Here is a 26,003-nt window from a genome sequence, read left to right on the forward strand (position 1 = left end):
CTTCCCCTCCCAGTTCTCACTCTGTGCTGTGATGAGTTAACACCACTCAGCAGAGACCAGGGCCGACCCTGCCAGCCAAGGTCACTCCACGGTGGCCGGGAACATCCACCAGGCACTGGGAATTCCGTCGATGGAGGAAGGCAGGGCCTTGGGGCCCAAGGCGCTTTTGCCTTTGTGGGCCCAAGGCGCTTTTGCCTTTGTGGGCCCTTTCCTCCTTAAAAAAAAAAAAAAGAATGTCTTATGATTGTCTTGGACTAAAGATGAATATAATCCAGGCTGGATTCATTATTATTTTTTTTCTGGTTTTGAAGCAAAAGTTAAAACCATTTCCTGGGGTCACTAAAAGCATCGCGGGCCCCAGCACTGGGTTTTGTGTGCCTGATAGAGCTGTCGGCCCTGAAACAAAGGTCCTGCCTCTAAGGAAACACCCTTCCGCCAACCAAGGGCCTCCATGGCCTTCATCCCTGGCCCACAGGCCCACAGCCCCACCTGGAGAGGACAGCGGCAGGTTTGGGTACTGCCCGTTCACCTGGGTCCCGGCCTCCAGGGGCCCCTGAAGGGCAGAGCTGCCCAGGGTCCTGCCCCCTTCCTGTGCATGATCATTTCCTTAATAAAACCCAGCAAACTGAATTTATGTTCCACTTGGTGTGTAGATGCTCCGGGTTGGCTCCTGGCACCCAAGGGCTGCCCTGTAAGTCCTCACTGGGGGATGGGCTCCCTGCCAGCTGCATCCACCCCACTGACTCATTCACTCCTCTCCCTCTGCCTGTTGTGCGGTTTCAGCCCTGCCCGCAGGGGCTCGGTCTGTGGGGAGATGGGCTTGCAAGGAGGTGAATTAGTTTCCTGGGGCAGCTGAGTGGCTCAAAACCACACGCATTCATTCTCTGACAGTCCTGGAGGCCAGAGCTCCTAAATCAGTCTCACTGGCTGTGCTTCCTCTTGCAGCCTCTGGAGGTGTGCTGCTCGCATTCCTTGGCTTGCAGCTCCTCCCTCCATCTGCAAAGCCTGCAGCACAGCATCTCCAGTCTCTCTCTGCTCGTCTCCTCTGTGGCAAATTCACCCTCTGCCTCCCTCTTATAAGGATAATCCAGGATAATCTTCCATCTCAAGATCCTTGACTTGATCATACCTGCCGAGTCCCTTTTACTGTATAAAGTGGCATATGCAGGTTCCAGGGATTAGGACCTGGATACCTGTAGGGTATCAGCTGGCTTCCCTTGGCCTAGTCGTTTACACGTCTGAGCCTCCGTTGCCCCGTTGGTAAGATGCAGTCAGTAACGTGGCCTTGCAGGTGCTGTCGTAGGAGTGTACAAGCTTTATTTAAACCGCCTACCGTATGTAGTGCAGAGGCAATGAAGTTTCTGGAGCTGCCATCAATATGGTGTTTTGGTGCAACAGGGCAAAGCTTGGGTGGGAGCTCAGGAGCCCCCTGGCTACAGGAGTTTGACACAGAAGTGGGATCCTCTGTTCACTCCCACGGTTCTCAGCAAGGCTGAGAACACAGGAGGTGTTCGGGGGTGGGGGGTGGGCTCACATACTGATGCCTGGGTGTTGCTCCCGGTCTGGGGTCCGGGTATTGGGGTCTCCCGGTCTGGGGTCCAGGTATCGGGGTCTCCCGGTCTGGGGTCCGGGTATCGGGGTCTCCCGGTCTGGGGTCCGGGTATGGGGATCTCCCGGTCTAGGGTTTCCCGGTCTGGGGTCCGGGTATCAGGGTCTCCCGGTCTGGGGTCCGGGTATTGGGATCCTTGGAGGCTTCTGTGATTCTAGTACACAGCGCTGTTGGAGCCTTTTCTGTGCTCAGGTCGGGTCACTGAGGTGATGGCTGCCCCTCCTCTTGTGTGAGCCCTGGGCTCTTCGGCCACCTGGGTGTCCCGTTGTTCCCGTTGAAGGTGCTGCCTTTTCAGTGGCTGGGCCTCTGTCACATGTACAGGAAGGTGCTGGATTTGATGGTCTCCAGGCATCTTCCTTGCTCTGAGGCCGCAGCCCTGGGGGAGTGGGGCTTATGTTGTTCAGTGAGGGGCTGCTCTGCCCGGGTCTCCTGGACTCCCCACTGTAAATGTGGGGGCTCCCCCTTCACGGCTGAGAGGGGACCGAGGGTCAGGGGACAGATGCCCTTTCCAGAGTCACTGCGTATGTTGGCCGAGCAGGCCTAGAACCCAGGGCCCTTGACACACAATGGGCAGTGGATGGGTGGCTTGTCTCTTGGCCAGAGTATTTCAGAATTGGCTGAAAGACGGAGCTTCGGGTGATCGGGGCTCTCCACGGTGCTTACAGCCATGGTGTGTCCATGTAGAGAAAGCCAGAGGGTACTCCCAGGGCCTGGAGGAAACAGGTATGTCTGGCTAAGTGATTTCACATTCTGTTCTGGGATATTCTTAGTTGTCTCATGGGGGTGGGAGGTGAGGGAGGTTCATGAAACTCTCCAAACTGGGACAGGGTTTCATGTCACTTGACTCAGGAAATGGTAGATACTGGGTAATGGGGGACACGTGTGCTCTCGGTGTCCAGAGAGGCTGGCATGTTCCAGAGCCCTCCAGGAGGCAGTGGGCCTGGCCAGGGCTTTGGTGAGGAGGAGGGAAGGCCACCAGCCTGGCCATGCTGGGGAAGGGACAAGGGTGACCTCCAGGGGAGGTGAGCCAGTGCCGACCACTCAGGGCCTAAAACAGCCTTGGTGTTAGGGGCTGTGTTAGTTTGCTAGGGCTGCCGGGACAAAGTACGTCGACTGGGGGACTCCAACAGCAGAGATGTATTGTCTCTGAGTTCTGGAGGCCAGAGGTCCAAGACTGAGGTGCCAGCAGGTGCCCTCTGAAGCCTCCGGGGGAGAACCCTTCCGTGCCTCCTCCTGGCTCCTGGGGCGGGGCAGGGCGTTGCCGGCAGTCCCTGGCTTTCTGTGGCTTGAAGGTGCATCACTCCATCCTCCGTCTTCACGTGGCCATGTGCGTGCACCTCTGTGTCCAGATGTCCCCTTTTCATGACACAGTCATACTGGATTAGGGCTCACCCGAATGACCTCAGTTAATTGAATCACACCTGCAAGGACCCTATTTCTAAATAAGGTCACATTCACAGGTGCCAGGCTTAGGGCTTCCACTTTTTTGGGGGTGTCGGGGCACAATTCAGCCTTGACCGGGGTGCAGCACGTGGGGCTGGCAACATGCTCTCGAGCCCTTGATAGCTTTTCATTCTCTTGATAAACGTGTAAGAGTGTGAGGCCTTGTCCCTTCTTCAGAGACCAGATGCGCAGGTGACCTGCTCGTCACACAGGTGGCAGGTGGCAGAGCCAGGATCCAGTTTGGAGCCAGCTGGGGATCTTCCTGGAAAGGCCTGCGGCTCGCTTCTCAGGCTGTGGTGACTGCAGGGGACACCATGCCATGCCGGGAAATGTGAACCCACATTTCTCTCCCCACTCCTCACAGGGTGCTTTCCAGCTCCGAGCAGACTCTGGGGCCCAGGAGAGGCCTGGGGTTCACCAAGGCGTGGAGGGGAGAGTGGGACAGCCCACCGTTGGGGGCTGGGGTTTGCCATGCCCCGTTCCTCCTGCTGACTCTCCGGGGATCTATTCCTTTGCCTTCTCCCTTGGCTGCTTGGGGGACTGTCGTGTTCTCATTTCTCAGTTCTGTGAGCTCCTTGGCCATCGGGCCCAGGAATCCTGGATGGAAGGCCCAGGCCAGGTTCCAGGAGGACGGCCCCGAGGAGGTGGTTCCCCACGGTCCTGTGGAGAGAGGGGGGGTTCTTTTTATACCTAAACAGATGGGGTGCTGTGAACCAAACCCCACGTGGCTTCTGATTCAAAGGATAGGTTTAAGGATGCACGTCTCTCCAAGACTTGAGATTATACTCTTTTTAATTTTTTTAAATTAAATTAAATTTAAAAAATATATTTTATTTATTTATTTATTTATTTTTGGCTGCGTTGGGTCTTTGTTGCTGCACGTGGGCTTTCTCTAGTTGCGGTGAGCGGGGGCTACTCTTTGTTGTGGTGCGCGGGCTTCTCATTGTGGTGGCTTCCCTTGTTGCGGAGCACGGGCTCTAAGCGCGTGGGCTTCAGTAGTTGTGGCACGCGGACTCAGTAGTTGTGGCTCCTGGGCTCTAGAGCGCAGGCTCAGTAGTTGTGGCGCACAGGCTTAGTTGCTCTGCGGCATGTGGGATCTTCCTGGACCAGGGCTCAAACCCGTGTCCCCTGCATTGGCAGGCGGATCCTTAACCACTGCGCCTCCAGGGAAGTCCCTATACTCTTTTTTAAAAAATTGAAATGTAGTTGACATATAGCAATATTTTAGTTTCAGCTGTGCAACAGAATGATTCAATATTTGTGTGTATTGAGAAATGATCACACTGTAAGTCTAGTTAACATCTGTCACCACACAGTTAGAATATTTTTTCTTGTGATGAGACCTTTTAAGAGCTAGTTTCTTAGATACTTTCAGATACACAGCACAGTTTTAGTAACTGTAGTCACCATGCTGTACACTACATCCCCAGGACTTATTTATCTTTAATTGGAAGTGTGTACCTTTTGACCCCCTTCACCCATTTCCCGCCCCCCCCCCCCCGCCGCCTCTGGTACCACCAATTTGATCTCTGTATTTATGAGCTCAGTTTTTATTTTTATTTTTTTTAAGATTCCACATATAAGTGAGCTTGAACAGTATTTGTTTTACTTGGTCTGACTTATCTCACTTAGTATAATGCCTTCAGGGTCCACCCATGTTGTTACAAATGGCCGGATTTCCTTCTTTTTATGACTGAATAATAGTCTGTTGAATATATATACCACATCTTTATCCATTCATCCATTGATGGACACTTAGGTTGCTTCTGTATCTTGGCCACTGTAAATAATAATGCAGTAAACATGGGGGTGCAGACATCTTTTCAAGTTAGTTTTTTCATTTCCTTCAGATAAATACCCAGAAGTGGGATTGTTGGATCACATGGTAGTTCTTTTTTTTTTATTTTATAAATTTATTTATTTATTTATTTTTGGCTGTGTTGGGTCTTCATTGCGGTGCGCGGGCTTCTCATTGTGGTGGCTTCTCTTGTTGCGGAGCACAGGCTCTAGGTGCGTGGGCTTCAGTTGTTGTGGCACATGGGCTCAGTAGTTGTGGCTTGTGGGCTCTAGAGCGCAGGCTCAGTAGTTGTGGCGCACGGGCTCAGTTGCTCCGTGGCATATGGGATCTTCCTGGACCAGGGCTCGAACCTGTGTCCCCTGCATTGGCAGGCGGATTCTTAACCACGGTGCCACCAGGGAAGTCCTGGTAGTTCTATTTTTAGTTTTTTGAGGAACCTCCGAATTGTTTTCCATAGTGGCTGCACCAATTGACACTCCCACCAATATTGCACGAGAGTTTCCTTTTCTCTGTGTCCTTTCCGACCGTTACTGTTTCTTTTTGAAAATAGCCATTCTGATAGATGTGAGGTGATATCTCATTATGGTTTTGATTTGCAGTTCTCTGATGGTTAGGGATGTTGAGCACCTTTTCCTGTACCTGTTGGCCATCTGTACGTCTTCTCTGGAAAAAAGTGCCTATGCAGTTCCTCTGCCCATTTTTTAGTTGGATTCTTTGGGTTTTGCTCTAGAGTTCTATGAGTTCTTTATATATTTTTATATTAACCCCTTATCAGGTATATGATTTACAGATATTCCTTCCCATTCAGTAGGTTGCTTTTTAATTTTGTTGATGATTTCCTTTGCCGTGCAGAAGCTTTTTAGCTTGATGTAGTCCTGCTTGTTTAGTTTTGTTTTTGTTGCTTTTGCTTTTGGGGTCAAATAGAAATCATTGCCAAGACCAATGTCAAGGAGCTTATCACCTGTGTTTTTTTCTAGGAGTTTTATGGTTTCAGGTCCTACGTTCAAGTCTTTAATCCGTCTTGGGTTAATATTTGTATATGGTGTTAGTGGTTGAGTTTTATTCTTTTACATGAGGCTCTCCAGTTTTCCCAGCACCATTTATTGAAGAGACCGTTTTTCCCCATTTTATATTCTTGACTCCTTTGTCATAAACTAATTGACCGTACACATGTGGGTTTATTTATGGGCTCTCTTCTCTGTTCCATAGTCTATGTGTCTGTTTTTATACCACTACCATACTGTTTTGAATACCTTTGTGATATAGTTTGAAATCAAGGAGCATGATGCCTCCAGTTTTCTTCTTCTTAAGATTGCTTTGGCTATTTTATGGTTGACACAAATTGGAAGATAGTTTGTTCTATTTCTGTGAAAAATGAATATGTAATTTTGATAGGGATTGCATTGAATCTGTAGATTGCTTTGGGTAGTGGTAGTGTGGACATTTTAACAATATTAATTCTTCCAATGCATGAGCACAGAATATCTTTCCACTTTTTTGTGTCTTCTTCAGTTCTTTTCATCACTGTCTTATCAATAGTTTTCAGTGTACAGGTCTTTTACCTCCTTGGTTAAACTTATTCCTAGATATTTTATTCTTTGGGATGCAGTTGTAAGTGGGATTGTTTTCTTAATTACTCTTCCAATAGTTCACTTATTAGTGTATAGAAATGCAATAGATTTTTGTATGTTGATTTTGTATCCTGCAACTTTGTTGATTAGTTCTAACAGTTATTTGGTGGTCTTTAGGGTTTTCTATAGATACTTTGTCATTTGCAAATTTTAACAGTTTTACTTCTTCCTTTCTAATTTGGATGCCTTTTATTTCTTTTTCTTGCCTAATTGTCCTGGCTAGGATTTGTAGTACTATGTTAATTAAAACTGGCAAGAGTGGCCATCCCTTTCTTGTTCCTGATCTTAGAGGAAAAGCTTTCAGCTTTTCACCATTGAGTATGCTGTTAGCTGTGGGCTTGTCATATATGGCCTTTATTATGTACATTCCCTCTATACCCACTTGTTGAGAGTTTTTATCATAAATGCATGTTGAATTTTGTCACATGCTTTTTCTGCATCTGTTGAGATGGTCATATGATTTTTATCCTTCATTTTGTTACTGTGATATGTCACATAGATTTTGTGGCTGTTGGAACCATCCTTGCAACCATGGAATGAATCCTACTTGATCATGGTGCATGTATTTAACATGTAGGTGAATTCAGTTCGCTAATATTTTATTGAGGAGGACATATTCTAACAGGGCTTCTTAACCTGTTGTGTGCCATGGACCTCTTCTTGGAGTAATGTTTTCAAATGCCCAAAATAGAATATAGAGGGTTACGAAGGAGTTCAGTTATTTTATTTTATTTTATTTTATTTTGCGGTACACGGGCCCCTCACTGCTGTGGCCTCTCCCGTTGCGGAGCACAGGCTCCGGACGCACAGGCTCAGCGGCCATGGCTCACGGGCCCAGCCGCTCCGCGGCATGTGGGATCTTCCCAGACCGGGGCACGAACCCGTGTCCCCTGTATCAGCAGGCGGACTCTCAACCACTGCGCCACCAGGGAAGCCCAGTTCAGTTATTTTAAATACAGCTCTCCCTATGGACAACCTGCTATTCTAGACTGTGGAAAGAGCTGCTGAAGTGGCCCTTGCTGCCCCCAGGGGCCGCCAGTGGGTAGCTGGGTCCGGGTCAGGGCAAATTTGAGTGAGCAGTAGTCAGGTGAATGTGGGGAGGGGCTCAGGTAGGATAGGGTGGCGGGCCTGGGGGAGGCTGTGTGGCCTGGGCTGAGAGTCCAGCTCTGTGTCTGCCAGCTGTGTGACCCGAGTGAGCAAGGGAATGGCTGTGGTGACAGGCAAACGCTTCCTTCCAGAGCATCCACTGTGCCTAGGAGCTGTCCTCCGCAGCACGGCATTGAGCCCTCCACCCTCCCACCAGCCCCGGGAGCTGGGCCTCTCACTGCCATTGGCTGGCAGGAGCCTGGGCCTGGAGGAGTTCGGTGACCTACCCAGAATCTGGCTGCCCCCCCGGGTGCCGGGCACCGGCAGGGTTGCCACCCCTGTCGGAAAGCCCCGCACATGCTCTGCTGCTCTCTCTGCCGCCGTGTGTCCCCAGGGCCACCGCCCCCTCCTCTTCCTCAGGTTCAGCCTCCTTTGTCACCCAGCTCCACGCTCAGCCGCCTCTGCGGTCTCCCTGGGCTGCCCACCCGGGCCGGGTGGTCTTGTCCTTGCCCATGTGCTATAGCGGCCACCAGAACCCAGATGGCACCTTCCCTGGGGGTGCTTTGGGCCTCGAGGCAGCCGTGATGCCACCCTGTGTCCCCTTGTCAGACGCAGGCTCCTCGTGCAGGCGGGTTGTCCAGACAGGCTGGAGTGGCTAGAGAGGGTGACACGGGAAGAACAGGGGGGAGGGGACAGAGATGTTGACGGGGACGGACTGCAGAGATGGGCAGGAAGGGCCTCCTGGGGGGTGACACAGAGACTCCTTGCTTGCTTGGGGGTCTGAGGGGCTGTTCCCTGAGTGGGGGCCACAAAGGGGATGGGTGTCGCCCAGGCTGCAGTGAGCGTGAGCTGGGTGGTTGGAGGTGGGGACTCGTAACCCAGGCAGCAGTGGCCAGGGTGGCCGTGTGGGGAGAAAAGAGGGAGTAATGGGGCTGGGCTGGGGGCCTGGGTGCTGCTGTTCCTGGTCACACCTTCCGACCTGACCCGCGGGGCCTCTGCACGCCCTTTCAGCCCAGGACACGCTCTCGCCCCTGCCCAGCGGCTCCCGTCAGCCAGGGAGCACCTTCAAGGCCAGATGCAGCATCATTTCGTCCCCCGTGCCCCAGGCCCTGCAGTGCGGAGGTCTCCCATCGCTGGCCCACTCTGCTCATGGGCTGTCATGCATCGTCTGCCGACATTACTGAGCATGTCCCGTGGTCCAGCCACGGTGCAGCACGCCGAGTCCCCATGCTAATGGGGACCGCCCTCCAGGGTGGGGAGGATAGGCTCTACCTGAACACGCAGGAAACTGTCCAGAGTGGAGGTGATGGGGGCCCGGGAGGGTCTGTCTGTCCTGCTCAGGTGGCCCCAGGTCAAGGGCAGGGCTGGTGTCCAGGGCTCAGGGGTGTCTCTGGAACAGCTGATTAGCCATTGGCTGATGCGTCACTGTGGTGACCCGCAGCATCAGAAGGGCAGCCCACGCCCATGGCTCGATGGTGTGTCCGACGTCCATGAGGCCTGATCGTTATCTGTACCCCAAGCTCTCTATGCAAGGCCTGGAATACTAGAAATGGCTAACTTAAAATGAAGGTGATGCATGCTTGTGGTGAAAAAGTGAAAATGGTACAAAAAGTTGTCCAGTGTAAAGTGACTCTGCTGACCGCTTATCACCAGAGGCCTCCCGGTTCTGTGTTCCGTGCCTCCTTCAGGAGACGGTGCCCGTGTACAGTGGCCTGCGGGCCTGTATGTGTGTCTGTGTGCATCTGTGTGTGGGTATGTCTGCGTGGCTGCCCCCTCAGCCGTGCTGATGGCCCCGCCCCCGCCCACAGGTCTCCGTGCTGGTGCTCTTTGCCCTGGCCTTCCTCACCTGTGTCGTCTTCCTGGTCGTCTACAAGGTGTACAAGTATGACCGTGCCTGCCCTGACGGCTTCGTCCTCAAGGTAAGCTCCCCCCATCCCCTGGGCCCCCGATGCCTTTGCGCCTTGTCCTCCCACATGACTCACGACAGAGCGGCAGGGGCGGTGAGGGGGCCTGGCGGGAGCTCCTCATGGGGACCCTGCAGGCAGGGAAGCGGGGTCACGGCGGGGCCTGTGAAAGGGAGGCTCCTGTCTGCAGGCCCAGCACATCCCCTGGGGGGGCAGTGAGTGATGAGGGGACATGCCAGGAATCAGAGGTCCTGGGAGAGGAAGACCTGCACCACCACTCGGGGGTTTGGGAGCAGGGCCGGGCGACCCCAGCCCCCCTGACCGCAGAACCTGGTCTGCCTGCCATGCCACTGGGCTCTCCACGCTAGATGCTCGCTTTGCTGATGTGATGATGCCTCCTTCCCCAAAGGCTCCAAGTGGCAGAGAAGCAGACACATGGGGCCGCAGGATTAAGGGGAGAAAAATAAGGGAGGGGGCGGGGTGGAGGAAGCAGGTGTGAAACGCACGGGCCATGGACTTGCTCCCGTGTCCCATACACTCAGCACCCGGGCCCCCTTTTGGTTCTGAACTTCCCAGAGCCAGTGCGAAGAGGAAAACATGATCAGTCCCAGGATTTGGTGCCGCTGGAATGAAAGCAGAACCCGGTCCTGTGTGCTACTGGGCACGAGAACAAGCCCGGTCGCCCGCTGCCACTGGGCGGCTGCGGTTTGGGTGCTGCTGATGTGAGGGACACAGGCCCTTGTATGGGTTCCCCCTTCCACAGCTTCAAGGCTTCTGACACTTGAGCCCTTCTGCGCTCGGCGAGTGTGCGTTTTGTGCCCACCACGTAAGAGGCCCGTGGGGGCCCCGTGCAGGGACCTGGGGAAGGGCATCTGGGCAGGGGGTAGCCCCCCGCCCCTTCCACCAGCCCGTGCACACCCCGGGCTGGGGCTGGAGGAGTTATGATCTGTTGGGAGGCTCAGGAGACACCATGGTTTAAAGGAGGCTGATCCAGAGGGCTGGGACTTCGAGGAAAGCAGCACATGAGCTGATGCTGGAGGACGGCAGGGCTGAGCCAGGTGGGCGAGGGGAGGAGCAGCGCACAGGTGCTGGCTGGGCCGGTCCGTACGTGGTCCTTGTTGGGGAAGAGCCGGCTGTGGCCAGACTGGAGTGCCGGCCAGAGGCCCCTGGAGGAGAGGGAGGTGATGGGATGGCCACTCAGTTGGCTGGGGAGGCTGCCGATCGGAAGGAAGTGACAGGAGGCTGCTGCAGGCGACCGGGGAAGAGATGGGGGTCTAGACCGGTCTGGGTGCTGCGGATGGAGCAGGAGTGACTCTGGGAGGCTGGGGCGTGGCAGGGGGGAAGACCTGAGGTCAAGGGGGAGGAGCCAAGGTGACGCAGGAGCCACGCCCTGATGGAAGCCGGGTGCACGGAGGACCACTTCCCTGGGGACTGGAGTCCTCGTCCAGGCAGACGGCTCCCATACCTGCGGTGCGGCCACAGCCCCACCAGGAGGATGCAGGGCTTCCTTCCGGGCTCGTTCTCTCTGTGCCTGAGACGGAGGCAGGAGTGTGCCCAAACTGCCTTCCCCGTCCTGCAAGGCCAGGTTCTGCTAGGTAACCTGGTCCAGGTGGAGCCAGGGAGATGAGGCCCAGTCCTCGGGCTCACAGCAGCGTTGGACAGCAGGTGTGTGTATGTTTAAAAGGCTCTTCAGGTGGTTCCAGTGCACAGCCAGCCTTGGGGATTTAGAGCCCCTGAGAGACTGTTCTGCCTCTGGGGACTTGGCATTTTCCACTGGCATCTAATGGGTGGTGTCCTTCCTGGAGAATGTCACTGGGAGGGCTGGGGAGCTGCTGCCCTGTATCCCACGGTCCTCGGGCTAAGGCTGGAGAAGGGAAGGTGTGAGAGTGTGTGTCCCCTTCCTCCCTCCTTTCTGCGTGTTCATACATGTGCATCACATGCCACCACCCGACAGTTTACAAGGGGCTTTTAACTAAGATCTCTGATGCCCCCAGAAACCCTGTGGGGTAGATGCGGGGATTTAAAAAGGCAGATGTGGGCTGGAGAGGATCCTAGGTTTCTGTTTTTTTTTTTTTTTTTTTTTAAAAACCATGAAGTCACTGGATGAGTGTTACAGGAAGGTCTTAAACATAATGGGAGGAAACTGCCCCAGACCCTACAAGGTGTTTACAGTTGGGCGCTCCTCGTAGACTGACTGGCTTTTGGGGAGCTTGCACGTGAGGTTTCATAGCTAGGCCTCCTGGACCGAGGGCCAGGGCCGTTGGGACACTTTACTGGGGTCCCTCACCCATCCAGTTATCGTTTCATGTTAGAAGCTCTGTGACCTCCCTGAGCTCACCCACGGCTGACATGTGTTTCTGCTGGGGTCTCTCCAGCCAAAGGGGGCAGGTCACAGCTTCCCCAGAGCTCCCACCCCATCCTACTCCCGCGTGGCTCCCGGACACCCCTGGAAGCCGTCTTCCCCCGGGGTCTTGCCTGCCGCCAGCACGCCCCCCGCAGTGCCGCCCCAGCACCCCCGTCTTACAGCCTCGCTGTGTGGGTGGCAGCGGGACCGTCTGTCCTGGATGCCTGGAGGGCAGGGATGCCCCATCCCGTCTGGAGGCCTGCCCTAGCCTGGAGCAGAGTCACTCACTGCCCAGCAGGTGTTGGTGGCCTCAGCAGGTGTTGGTGGCCTCAGAATGTCTTGCCAGACCCTGTGCTGGTGGCAAGGACAGAGTGAAGGGGAGGTGGCAGTGCAGGTGGGGGAGGAGGGTGGCCGCTGGCCTGCTGGACAGGGGCCAGTTCACCTGCAGGGCCGGCCCTGGGCTGAACAGACGGTTTGCCCCTGCAGAGTGGCCAGGCTCCCCAGTGCCCAGGCGTGTCAGGACGCCGATGACAGAAGGGCATGCATGACCTCAGCGGTGCCCCTGTGGGCTTTTAATCTTTGCTGTCCACTGTGCTGCGCTGGCTGCAGTCCTCACAGCAGCCCGGGCGGTGACTCATCAGCCCCTTTCTATAGACGAGGGAACTGAGGCTCAGGCAGAACGTGGACTCGGCCTGTAACGTGACCTCCTGCTCCTGCTGGCCTCAGCCCACAGAAACGCTGCATAGCGCAGTGCCGGGCCGTAAACACACTGCGTCCCTTTGTCACTTCTCTCCTGGAAGTAGCTAGCTGGCAGGTGTTTCTAGTCTATATTTCAGGGTCAATGACCTGGTAAGGAGACCAGTTCTCCGTGGGGCAGGGCGGTATCAGGGCTGTGGGGAAAGCATGCGTTTATTATTTTCCCTTCCATCTTCACTAAACCAGTGTCCGTGAGCCATGCATCTCTGAGAGGCCCTGGCTCAGGGAACAGAGGCGGATGGATGGATTTGCTGTCAAATTCAACTTATTTATAAACCTCTGCGAGATCCCAGAGCTGTCTAAACGCCCCTGCCCCCAAACCACATCCCTTCCTTCACCACCTGCCATCCTCCCAGACCCGTGAGTGATGAAATAGTAGCCAGGTGGGCTAGGGCTGGACCAGGCATGACGCCATCACATCGGCCAGTAACCACGCCAGGTAGCGCTGCCCTCCCTCTGCCGAGTGGCCACACCTGCCCCTTCCTAGTGTGAGCAGCAGAGCTGGATCCTGATTGGAGGCCACAGGGTGGGCACGGGGCTGCAGGGCCTGTGGTATCCCCAGGGCCTGGCCCAGAACTGGCGTGAGCGGCTCTGCCCCCGATGGGCAGCCCACCTGTGGGAGAGCCTGTTAACCTCAGGCTGACACTCCTTTTCGCAGACACAGGGCTGGGTGACCCCTGCAAGAAGCATCCGGACGGAGAGGGAGCTCGCTCACTTACAGGTGGAACAGGAGGCCCTGGGTCACACTCGGTCAGGCCTCTACATTGGCTCAAATGCGAGCTTTTCTAAGACCGAGACGTGGTCCCTTCTCTCGTCCACAAATCATCTGTTCGGCCCTGAGTGGCTGCTCCCGATACCAGGCAAATGGACCCGCACAGTGGGGAGGCCTCCCGGTCCAGTGGGTGACGTGCCGCCTGGTGCCCGAAGAGGGCCTGACGAAGGCTCTGGCGTTCACTGGGTTCCCCTGGTCCTGGCCTCAGCAGCTCCTCCCGGGCAGCACCTCCCCCTTCCAGCCCAGCCCCCTGAGCCCTGCGGACAGAGCTCCGCCACACCCACCTCTGAGGATGCTGAGAGCCCAGGCGGGACCGGGTGTGCCGGGCTGGGGCCTGACGAACGCTGGCTGAACTTGAAGCTGCCAGGGCGTACAGTCCTGCTCCGGCACCCTGGGGGGACCTCGCTGCCTTCTCACTGTTCTGCCTTTGGGCTGAGCAGTCACCATCGGCAGCTTTGCGGGTGGCGGGGTGACGTCTGGAGTGCACTGAGCAGAGGCCCGGGTTGGAGCTCGGTTCCCACACTGCCCTGTGGTCCCTTCCCCTCTCTGCATCTCACTTGCTTTGACTGAAATGGGACTAACAGCTCACAGGGAGACATCGTGCCCGGAAGGCACTTGGCCACCTGTCAGAAGGAACCGGTATGGTGGCAGGGCTGGGATGTGGAGACGGGCCTTGGGTCTGCAGAAAGACCCCAAGGAGCAGCCCCTTAACAGGGAGACAGAACTAACCTGCCTTTAGCTTCTGGAGGCTGAAGAAACCCGGGTCGGGCAGGGACAGGGCTCCCAGAGGAGGTCCCCCCATGCATCCCAGGCTGGTGCCCACGTCCACAGGGTAGTAGCCACCACCGGCCATCCTGGTGACCATCAGAGACTCTGTCACGGTCTCCGTGCTGGGCTCACGCAGAGAGGCAGAGGAGTGCGTCGAGCAGCGGGGTGTCCTGCTGGGCCCCAGGAGTTGGTAGAATCCTGGCTGCGCTCTTGCCAGCGAGGTAGCCTTGGCTGAGATGCTGCTCGGGGGTGCTAGCCGGACCCTGCGGGCGGTGCTGGGAATTGGGGGGGTTCAAAAGTCTCCCTGGTGACTGTGAAGGTAGCCAAGGCCCAGGACCCTTGTTCCTGCAGTCTCCCTTCACTGTGTGACAGGGAGACCTTGGCGTTCCTGTAATGCTTTGGTTGCTTAGAGACACATGTAACGTGCCTTCCGCCAGATGGAAGGTTTCTCTCTCTCTCTCTCTCTCATTAAAGCCGCAGCTGGCAGGCAGTGGGGCTCCCTGAGGTCCTCCTGGAGCCCCGATGCTGTTGTGTTGCGCTGCCAGCCCCCAGGGTGTTATCCCTCTCCAGGCAGTTTAGTCCAGGAGATCAAAGCCGCTGAGAAGGGAGCGGTGGAGGGCAGGCAGCTTCCCTGTGGAGCCCCCCAGAACCTGCTCCTGTCACAGCCCCGCACACCCCGTTGACCAGAAGGTAGCCCCATGGCTTCTACTGGCTGCCGGGAGGGCTGAGAAGCGTGTCGCGAGCTGGGCCCCACGCGCCCGCCTGCCACTGGGAGAAGGGTGGGGGGAGGCAGAGTGCTGCCCGTGACCCCTTCCTCAGGGCCTGGCGAGCAACGTGTGGAGACGGGGTGGGCGGCGGCTTAGCCCGGCTGCTGGATGGACAAGGGAAGGCAGCCTTTTTGGGGGCCCTAGACCCCCGGTGAGCGGATGAGAGCTAGGGACTGACCTCCCCACCCCCGGCCTCCCCAGGGTTCCACGGGTTTTAGGGAAGTGCCTCTCCCTTAGCGGACAGCTGCCCCCTGAGAGCCCCCCAACCTCAAGTGCCCTCATGGGGTCCTCGTGGCTTCCTGGGCTCTCTGGATCTCCAAGTCACACTCACAGCTCCCTACCAGGCCCTTGCAGGTGGTGTGTCCTGACCCCCCAACCCTTGCCTTCTCCCCAGCGTTTGTGCCCTGCGGCTCCGCACCCTCTGCTCCTGCCGCGGGCCTCTCTGCAGCCTGCGTCCCCATCCTCCTGCCCCGAGGACCAGCTCCTTTGGGTCAAGTGCCCCCAACCCCTGCCCCCAGGAGCCTTTCTGACTCCCTTCCTTCGCTGTTTGAATATGTTGCTTCTGGTGGACATGTCAAAAGTTCCATTGTTGGGCTTCCCTGGTGGCACAGTGGTTGAGAGTCTGCCTGCTGATGCAGGGGACATGGGTTCGTGCCCTGGTCCGGGAAGATCCCACATGCCGCGGAGCGGCTGGGCCCGTGAGCCATGGCCGCTGAGCCTGCGCGTCCAGAGCCTGTGCTCCGCAACGGGAGAGGCCACAGCAGGGAGAGGCCTGCGTACCGCAAAAAAAAAAAAAAAAAAAAAAAAAGTTCCATTGTTTTCTAGGAGATTTAAAATAAATGGCAATGAGTGTAAGATCTTTAAAGAAGCAAGAAGGCCTGCTGTGTAAGTCCCGTCACCACGGCCTTGTACAGACATCCATCCCGTTACCATGCAATCAGTGTCAGGCAGTCAGCTCATCTGAGTTTCCTCCAAGCCCAGGGAGGTGCTCAGTGACCACGGGTTGGGTGCTACCTGGAGACTCACGGGCCTCCCTCCTGCATCGGTGCATGCTTGTCTTTCAGAACACCCAGTGCATCCCAGAAGGCTTGGAGAGCTACTATGCGGAGCAAGACTCCAACGCCCGGGAGAAATTTTACACCGTCATCAACCACTACAACCTGGCCAAGCAGAGCATCACCCGCTCGGTCTCGCCGTGGATGTCAGTTCTGTCAGAAGAGAAGCTCTCAGAGCAGGAGACTGAGGCTGCTGAGAAGTCCGCTTAGCGAGATGGGCAGATTCCTTACAGTGTCACTTGAAGGTAACAAAGGGACTTTGAGGGACATTTCATTAGATATAATTACTGATAATTTAGAGGTTACTCATGTATGGTGCAACTGCTTCTGTTTGCTAATGCTGCTCTGCAAATACAGCTTGCTGCAGACCACCCACGGGCATAAAATCAAGTGCATATCAGCATTGCTAAAAGAGCTCTGACACCACCTTCCATGGTAAAGAATCTTAATTTAGCAACTTTACTGGGATTTCTTGGATGCTGTCAAAAAATAAATTTACACTGGATATGCAAGGGGATCGGACTTCAGATAAATGATGCATTTTGTGGGATTGATTTTTTTTTAAACCACCTTGCCATTTGCAAACCTTACACCATAGCCATATCTAGAGTGATCCCTTGCTTTGCCAAGAGCAAGCTGTACTGCACGTTTCTTCCCACCCCCCCGCCAATGGCAATAGTGCCAGTGGTCAAGATGCACCATAGTGAGCGTCAGAGGGAAGGAAGGAAAGATGCCATCAGGCCGCAGTTGTGCCCTCACCTGCCCCGTGCTCACTTCTGAGTGCGCAGGCACTGCAGCAGGTCGGCTCGGGCAGGGGTCACTGCTGCAGGCAGAACGCTGCCTCTCGGTACAGAGGGCGCCTGCTGGGCAGGGGAGCCGTGTTTCCCTCAGTGCATGTGGACTGGGTCAGAGCATGTGAGGTGGGGACTCTGGGAAGAGGGGACCCTGGGCCACAGGCTGCAGAACCCGTCACCCTGTAGCTAGTCCGTCTGCTCTGTGATGGGCTGAGTAGGAATGAAACCTACAGGCCCTTTTGTTCACATCTATTATGAATAAGTTTGCACCGACAGCCGTATTAGCTACTTAGTTTTAAAACAATTAGCTGGGTGAGAAAAGTGAAAGTGTAATTGCTGGTAAGCCAAGGCTACTTTAATTTTTATTTTGTGGGGCAGATGTAACTCCTTTGATGTAAGAAACAGGCAGGAAAGGCTGGGAGGGGGGCTGGCGTCGCACCTTGCAAGTCCAATTATGACATTTTCATTCACAATCTTTGTAAGACAATTACGTTTCAACCTGAATCTTGACATTAAAGTATATGTTTACAAAATTGCCAGTTAGATAAACTAAATGTGTAAGATGATTAAATAGAAAAAAAGATGTTCATGGACATTTTCTTCCATGTTATTTAAATGTGTTGTTTCTGGTGGACATGTCAAAAGTTTCACTGTTTTTTTAGATCAAAAATAAATGACAAATAGTGCAAGATCTGTTGCGAACAAGCATGGTGGTCATGGCCGACTCCATTACTGTTTCCTGAAATGTGCTTCCAAAACATACAGTATATTTTATCATCAAGGGTGTTGTTTGGCAACAATGACCATGACCTCGGAGCAGTGGGTGGGCGTAGAGTCATGGATGTTGTGAAGCTGTGCTGACGCATAAGAGCAATAACTACATGCCAGAACTTCTTCTGTGTAGAGATATCATCTATCAGCAAATTCCAGCCCATGTCAATGCAATGTCAAGGCAACCCTGTTTGTATTTTCTAGGAGACATGTATTTTATTGACTGTAAGCTCATTCACATGTAACTTTTGACATTTTCACTCTGTGCAAATAAAGAACACAGGATCCCTGTGATGCTCCCCGGACTGTCTGTGCAGAGCCCTCGAACCCACACCCTGGGGGCCCAAGCGCACCGGGCGCTTTCTGCACAGATGTGGCCGCAGATGCCTTGTGCCTGAGTACAAGCGGGCGTTCCTGATTCCTGGGGCTCGGCTGGGTGGAGAGGCCCAAGTCCTTCTCTGGACGAAGCTCCGTGGGCCCCAGTGGCCGGAAGTCGGGCCTTCCCCACCCCCTGCCATCTCCATCAGGAGAGTGTTGGGGACAGCAGTTCTGGGGGGAGCCAGGTCCCGTCCCCACACTTCTTCCCAGACAGGAGGCAGGTGGGCCCGCACTGACTTTCTAACCTTGGACCCACCAACAATACATTAAATGGCTGTAGTTGTATTCACTAGACTCCCAGGGCGAAGGTGATATCTTTTCTACCACACGATGAGTCTGTGTATCATCAGTTGGCTGAGGCAGACAAGAAGCCACAGGAAACAATCCATCATCTGCTGTGAGGAGCTACTGGCCAGCGCTCTTCCTGCTGCCACCGGGAGGGAAAGGCCGGCGCCTCCTCCAAGCCTGAGACGTCTGTGGAGCAGGAGGCCCGCGTGCCCCGCTCCCCGGGGAGGCCCCGTCAGGTGCAGGAATAATCACCCTCCCGGTTCCTTCCCTCTGGCCGCAGGATTGCGACGCAGACCACTTTTAGTTGTGTTGTTTTCTTTTTCAGCTACTAAATGGGCTTAAAACCACAAGTCGGGTGTCCCTTTTGTGAGTACATATCTCAGTGCCCCCTCCCCACCGATGGCTCCAACGCCAGGGACCACGACAGCGCGCCCAGCCCGTCGTCTCCCGGGTGTGGCTGCCTAGCTGTCGTACCAGTCGAGGAAGAGCAGGGAGAAGGAGCACATCACCAGGAAGAAGAGCACCCACACGCGGAAGCCGGCGTTGTTCTTGATGGCCTGGGGGCGGGGCAGGGGGGGGTTAGGCTTGAAAGGCTCTCAGCTGCCGCGTGTGCACGTGCCCTCCCTGCGGGGCTCTAACTGTGTGGACTGCTCAAGCCTATGCTTACCTTGCACAGATGGCTTAATTATTAAGCAAAACCAAAACGTGGGTTTAAAGTCTGTTAGACAAATGGGCTGCATCTCCCTCTCTGGTTAGCCATCATGTGGAGATCATGCACGATTCTCCCAGGAAAAATGGCTCATGTCCACCCCAGGGTTAAACCCACACAGACAGGATGAGAGCGTGTGTCCACTACCCTGACGTGTGTTTCCTAGTAGTGCGATGGCAGTGGTGGTCTAAGAACGGTCCCACGTCAACCCAAACCTGAAGGCTGCACTCAGAAAATAAAGTCCACTCAACAGAGTCTACTGTGGTAGCCCTGTAAACAGCGACCAGGGCTCTGGGTCCTTGGAGGGTGTCCCACAGGCCTCTCCTGTGGGGCCCAACCCGGACTCAGGGAGGGACCCCTGTGCCCCAGCTGGCTGCTCTGCAGGGGAGTGAGTGGGGTCCTGGGCTTGGCAGGGTGGAACAGGCCCATCCAGCGCACAGTCCTGAGACCAGCCCTGTGCACGTGGCCCTGACCGGGTGGACACTACGGCCTGGACTCAGCGCCCCTCCAAATCAGACATGGTGCCCCAAGAGTACCCACCTCTCTGATGTCTTCATTGCCCTCCTTGATATTCTCAGTTGCTCCTACTACTAATTGGTGAATATTGTCAATCTCAGCTTCCTGTCGGGGGAGAAGAGCAGATAAATACAACCGCCACCTCCTTCCCCGAGTGTACGTCATGATAGTAACAGTAGCTGACACTTACTAAGTGCTGGGGCTTTACACACCATGAACCCATGGGTCCTCATAGCACCCGACAGGTAGGCAACACTCTCATTTACAAGAGGGAAACTTAAAGCATAGAGAAGCCCAAAGTCACACAGCACCCAAGTTGCAGGACTGGGACTGGACCCGGTGCCTGTGCTCCCTCCACCCTGGCTGGCCACCTTCCTCCACTCACTGGACAGGAAGAGTTCAATCGCAGGGTGGCTACCACATGCCAGGGGCTTCAAAGCACATGTGGCTCTAAAACATACATGCTAGCTTCAAAATGGCACTTTGTATATCACCATTTTCTCTCTCTCTTAAAAAAAAAAAAAAGCTAAAACTTAAAAATCAAAATGGTATGCAGGATGTTTGCAAAAATTTTACTCCAAATACTTGGAAAGCTTAAACATGGGATCCTGGGCTTACACAGGAGTGGCTGGCTCATCACCCACCATTGCACCCCTGCACCGGCTGTGAACCACACTGAGGTCTAAGGAGCAGGCCTATCTCTCCCTCTAGGCGGTGGGGAGGGAATATAGACGAGTGTGGGTTTTAGGGAAACCTGACTGATACAGTACCGCAGAGAGGAAATCGACCTTCAGCCATCCGATTCCCAGCAGTGAATGCCACATAGTCTAAGGACCTGAGGGCCAAGGACTGCTTTGCTCCAAAATCTCGCTTTTTTAGAGAATCTCCAAGTGGGAGCTGGCTGACCACGGCCACTGTTCCCATGAGAGGATGGCTAAGAACCACCTTGCAACATAGATGAGGAAGCCCAGACAGACTCAGCTCTTCTCAGGTCTTAGAAACCCCGAGGGAGCCAGGCAGGGCTCAGCCTGGCTGAGCACCCACTTGTCCTTAGAGGCAAAGGACAAATCCCTGCAAATCCCTCCCAGGTCGAGGCCCAGAGCCCTGGGGGTGACACAGGGTGGGGCCCTGAGTGGCTCTCTGCCACCCCCTGGGGCACATGTCCAGAACCCTGGGACTGCTGCTTCCTAACCGAGAACCAGCCCCCAACTGGGAATCAAATGTGAAGGGCAATCAGTGCTCCTCGGTGGCTGGGCTGAGTGTAGGAGCAGAAGCAATGGTCGTGAAAAGTAAGGGCTTTTAGTGCACTTGGGCCCCAGGACCTCAGAGTACTTTGCTGCATGTAAGCAGCCCTGCTGTAGTGAAGGCCCCTGGCCCGTGGCTCTGGCCGCGCTAGTAAACAGTGCATTACCCAGGTCTGCCACAGCCATGCCCACAAACAACAACGGCTCCTGGTTCCAGGACTGAGAGCCTGAGGGGGCCCGGATCCCATTCGCCACCAGAGAGTGACGCAGGTGACCTTAGCCCCGCTTTGCTGAGGGGGAAAGGGCTCACATCACATGATGCGTGACGGGAACCGGGTGGGGGCCGTCTGTCTGACTCCATCTGGGCTCTGAGCTCCTCCCGCCACGCCGAGCTGCCTCTAAGGACAAGTGGGTGCTCTGAGCGGGAGACATCTGACTGAGCTGTTTTCTGTGTCCGGAGGCTGAACCATCAGGCCATCAGGCTTCCAAGTGAAGGCTTAGCAGATACATATTAGAATAGTTCCTGCAACATGCTAGTGAAAAAGGCAACTCCTATGAACCACCTTGTGTACCCAATGTGCAATGATTGGACTCTGGCTGTGTGATTTAGGGGGCATTTTGTGAGTGGAGTATCTTAAGCCAAGTAGCCCAGTCTAACACAGTGGAGAAAAATAATTTTGTTTTTCAGACCCTTCCAGTCTGTGGATACTAAAAACAACAGGGAGAATTTATCAGGTGTCTGAAAATTTTGCCAGTGAGTGGCCGCTGGAAGAATTTCAGAACTGTAGGCAGGTAGAAATGACATGAAAATCCACGTATGAGGACAATCACATTTCCTGTGAGGACGGGACCCCTGAGGTGGCGGGGACCCGGCATTTGACAGGGCCAAGTCTGAGCTTGTAACACCGCCGACTGAAAAGCTACTACTCATGCATTGTGCTGGGTGCTTTCCATGGGTTATCTGGGAGCTTTACGACAACCATGCAAGGGCCACTCTTATTTTACAGATGAAAAAACTGTAGTTCAGAGAGGCTCCCCAGCTTCCCAGAGGGCATCCAGAACCAACATCGAGCTGCCTCCCTCCCCCACGTGCTCCGCTGCACAGGGCTGGGGCGTGTGGAGAGCTGCCCCGGACTGCAGAGGCTGCTCCCGGGGAAGGGGAGGCTCTGGGCACACAGCTGCAGAGGCCCAACAACCTCAGAAGAAATGTCCCGAGTTCTTAGTTTATCCCCGTTTTAAGCTAAATCTTAAAACCACCATTTTTTTTCTTACTTGTTGTAAAACCTTCTCTGTGAATATCTCTTGGAGTCTGGAAATTTCAACCACTTTCCCTTCGATTTGCCTTCATAAAAAAAATAGATTACACATTACCTATTAGTACTTGGTGATCTTAACAGCAGTGCCACACATTTCTAAAGAAGTCGTCTCTTCTAAGTGAAGGCATGAGAGAGGGAGGGGACGCTGCGTCGGGCTCAGGGAAGGAGAACATGGGCAGAGGAAGATTCACTCTCCTTACTGGTTCCCCTTTAACATCCCTCAGCTTACTGGGGCATACTGGACTCTTTGGAAACCCACTCCGCCCCCCTGCATAAGCTGGCTCTGGGGCCCAGCCTCCTGAGCCGGTGTCTGGGCCACGCGGCTGCGCCCAGTCACACAAAGCAAAATCTCCTTTAATGCCGAGCCCTGTCCTAGCAACACAGTGACACATGGAGGGGATTCAAAAGAAAACGTCAGAAGGTAACTTTGTTACCTCTCAGTAGGTCAGGGGCAAGAGTGCATTCACCGCTCAACCCAACTCCCTGTTGAAAGGAAACCTGCTTCTGGCTGAAAACATCCCACACTGGGATATCAGCAACTAAGTGTGCGGGCTTCTCCCCGTTTCATGGGCAGCAAGGGTGACCCTGGGGCGGGCCGGGGGGTGTATGTCTAGAGGCTGAGCTGACAGCGGCTTTAGCACAGGCAGCGGCTGAGCTCCCAGCCCAGGAGGAAGCGGAAATGTTCGATGGGGAGATGAGCCCTAGCTGTGTCGCTCGGGCCTCGAGTCCCCCTAGACCAGGTGAGGGAAGGAGAGGAGACTTGGGAGAAGAGTAAGGAGGGGTGAGGGCGGGGAGAACGCCATCTCTGAGGAAGGACTGGGAGACCCGCCTGCGAAGGTAGAGACAGCGGAAGAGCCGGGGGCAGCGGCCAGAGGGAAAAACCTGCACTCAGTCTCCAGGGCTGCACAAGTGCAACATCAGGATGCATCTTCTTTTGGGAAGTGACCACAGTGCAACAAGAGTTTTGGCACATCCTTTCAGAATGCTCCCGGCATTCCCAGGGCAAGAGGCCTGAGTGCCTTCACCGGAGGGCTGGTAACCGTACCTGTGTGGGCCACAGCCCCGGGCCTTCTGCGTGGCTGATCCCTCTGGTGAGGGAGCAGCTGGATCCCAGTGGAGCCACCTGCAGGGCTTCCCTCTGTCAGCCGTCCCTCACGAGGTCTCCCTTTCATCTTAGAGTAATGAAGTGTAACCAGCCCCCCCGTGGCAGTGGTCATTACGTTTGGTGTCATCTGCCATCATGAGCCGATCCTCTTGGACAGGGCAGCAGCACCTGGGAGCCTCGTAGCAGCCCGTGGGGTTATCTCACAGGCCCACAAGTCGAGGGGAGTCAGTGAATTCAGGCAGTTTCCTTGACCCCCTAAATGGCGGGAGGCGGGCTACATTTGGCCCAAGGGCCACATGTGGATGCCTGGGCACCAGAGTAAATTAATAAAGTTCCTAGTTTGGGGGAAAGTTGTAAACTAGGCCATCGGCTCACAAAGGAACCACACACATACCTCACTTCATCAAACAGGCTGTTCATTTCACCAATCAGGCGCTGATTTTCTTGCTCGAACTGTAAAGGAAACAAACACGTTAAGGATGACCACAAACTGACTAGAGAACGCAGCCAAAGGCAAGTGTCGAGCAAGGCGTGTCTGTGCAGAAACCTTTGACCCGCCCTCCAAGAATCACTCCGGAGCCCCTTTCCAGCATGGATCGTGGCGGCATTGCTGGAAGACCCTGAGTGTTCGTGTGAGGATAGCCAGGCCGTAGGAAGAAAATGAAACCCCGTGGTGCAGCGGGGCTGCCTGTGGCTGGACTTTCCATCTCACTCATTTGAACCGCAAGCATGCAAGCCGACTCTGATTGGGAGCGTGGAGGCCTGTGGGTCAGCCCCGTTAGGCTGGCCGCCCTGCTCTCCCTCTGGGCCCTCACGACCTCCTGATATCGTCCTCTTTAAATGGAGCGGTGAGGCTGCGCGGCCGTGCTGAATCAGGGTAGTGGCAGGACCGCTCTGGGACTCAGTCTGATTGCAGAGCCTGGCCTTGGTCAGTCGCCACAACAGGGACAGAGGCCCAGGAGCTGGAGAAGCTGCATTCCCGGTGCTTGGGATAGCACCAGGCTTTGGGGCTCAGTCTGGGTAAGGACGCCACCCCAGCACCCGGGGAGTTCATCAGAGCTGAGCTAACTCTGCAGGGTGGACAGCTGCTCTTCCAGCCATCCTGCCAGCTCGATACTATCAAATGCGAGGACGGCGCGCATCTGAAGCGCCGCCATGGTGTGGGACCAGGAGGAGCTTGTCGTCCACGATGATGACTCAGGCCTCATGTGTCCACTCCTCCATATCTTCCCCGACGGGTCCCACGTGTTCCCAGCTCACATGCCACCTTCTCCATGATACCGTCCTGGGCCTTGGAGCTCAAGGTTATTTCTCATTTTTCTAACCGTGGCCTGGTATCTTCTCAAAATCCCTTAGAATATTAGCCATCTTCTGCCTTGTACTGAGTTGTGCATGTCTCAAACTGTCTGCACGACTGTGAGCCGCTCAGGTGGGAACCGTATTGGACCCACACACATTGGAAAAGGCCGCTGTCCACACTCTGGGGCTTGGTCCACCAGGGAGGGGGGCTGTGCTCTCACCTCCGCACCTGCCCGCGCAGCAACCTTGTTACAGCTGCTGGCCCCTCCGCACCCCTTACCTCCGCCTTGCTCACTCCCGCGCCCCGTCACTCAGGGAGGCTTCCTCTAGCGGGGCCTCCTCAACGTCAAGTCCTTTTCCTCTCCCTCCAGCCCCTCCGCGAGGCTCTCTGCTGGCAACCTCCCTTCCTACTCTGCCAGTTTTACTTGGCACACTTGCTGTATTCGTTCCTTCCCTGCTATCTAAGTTCTGCCCTCATCTCTCATAGTCTTCTTCGGTCTGCCCTCCACCCCGTCAGTCACATGCCGGCCCTGCCCCTGCACCCTGCAGGTCAGGTCTGACGCCAGGTCCACGAGCCGGCCACCCCCCAGGCCTCTCCCCAGGCCTCTCCGAGGGCATCTCCTGCCATCCCCCGCCTCATCTCTGCACAGGCTAGCTCTCAGCCTAAGGTGGATTTATCCTCTGGCTGGGCAACTCCAACTGGTCCCTAGAAACCCAGCATAGGCACCTTAGTCGTCAGACGCAGCAGATCAGGTTTTATCATGTTCTACCATCCCCCTCTCTTTAAAGCTTCTCTGCTCTCGCCTCCATCACTGCACTCCCACCCTTGTTCGGGGTCTGGCTCCCCTCCTGGGTGGGGTGGTCTTTCTCCTCTGGACCCTGAGCCCAGCACAGGGCCCGAAACACAACAGGGCGCGGGTTCCCAGCACCAGCTGCTCATCAAAGCACAGAGGCCTCCACTCCACCCCAGGCCACCTCAGAGGCCGGGGTTGGTGAGGCTCCAGGAGGCCAGGAGCGGTGGGGAGCCTCCTGCAGGGCCGGGGAAACCGGCAGGCTGCCTTGCTGGCCGCTGCCAGGGCACTGCCACGGCCCTTCTAATTATGTGTCAAAAAAGCTATTTAAGGGAATAAAAGCGTCACTTTTGAGTCTGAAAGAATCCGCTCTGTTAACTGTCAACAGTTACTTAAGAGTCTGATATATATGAAAAAATACAATTACTTCAGCATGTGGGTGCTAATTTGACTAATTCTCTCAGGTACTTTACTCAGGTTTTAGGGGGGGTTGGCAGGGGGCATTTTCTCTGAATTTTTCCTAACAATAATATGGCCCTACCCTTTTAAATCTACAGCCCTTTCATGCTTTTAAACTGTTCCTAAACAAAATTAACTAGGGGTTTGAGGTGGTTTATTACTGGAAATGTCCTTGGGAACCAAGCTTTCTGTTTGTTTCCTCCCCAATTTAAGGGCACCTGGCTTTCTTTTAAGCCTCTTGGTAATTGTTACTTCTTTTTTTTTTTTTTTTTGGTTGGTAATTGCTACTTCTGAAGGGCTCCTGTTAGCAGCGGTCAGGAGTGGGATCAGATTCTGGCTGTGATTTCCTTCCAACCCATGGGTTCTTGATGCTACCTGAGAAATTCCCCATTCCTGGAGG

At 54.9% G+C, this 26,003-nt stretch overlaps 2 protein-coding genes across 2 annotated transcripts in view; one reads left to right on the forward strand and one right to left on the reverse strand.

Moving 5' to 3' along the window:
* NSG1 (neuronal vesicle trafficking associated 1) overlaps positions 1–17,432 on the forward strand; it is a 31,077-nt gene extending 13,645 nt beyond the window's left edge. Inside the window, exons 4-5 of the mRNA XM_060104227.1 lie at positions 9,376–9,486; positions 15,943–17,432. Of these exons, the coding sequence (XP_059960210.1) occupies positions 9,376–9,486; positions 15,943–16,143 (312 nt within the window). The 3' untranslated portion in view covers positions 16,144–17,432. The remainder of the gene's footprint in view (positions 1–9,375; positions 9,487–15,942) is intronic.
* The window catches only part of STX18 (syntaxin 18), a 120,485-nt gene continuing 111,811 nt past the window's right edge, over positions 17,330–26,003 (reverse strand). The window contains exons 8-11 of the mRNA XM_060104214.1: positions 23,449–23,507; positions 21,906–21,975; positions 19,414–19,494; positions 17,330–18,721 (exon numbers count right to left, since the gene is read on the reverse strand). Coding sequence (XP_059960197.1) covers positions 18,626–18,721; positions 19,414–19,494; positions 21,906–21,975; positions 23,449–23,507 — 306 coding nt within the window. The 3' untranslated portion in view covers positions 17,330–18,625. The remainder of the gene's footprint in view (positions 18,722–19,413; positions 19,495–21,905; positions 21,976–23,448; positions 23,508–26,003) is intronic.

The sequence above is a fragment of the Mesoplodon densirostris genome, chromosome 1, assembly GCF_025265405.1.
Source record: "Mesoplodon densirostris isolate mMesDen1 chromosome 1, mMesDen1 primary haplotype, whole genome shotgun sequence".
Classification (NCBI taxonomy): Eukaryota; Metazoa; Chordata; class Mammalia; order Artiodactyla; family Ziphiidae; genus Mesoplodon; species Mesoplodon densirostris.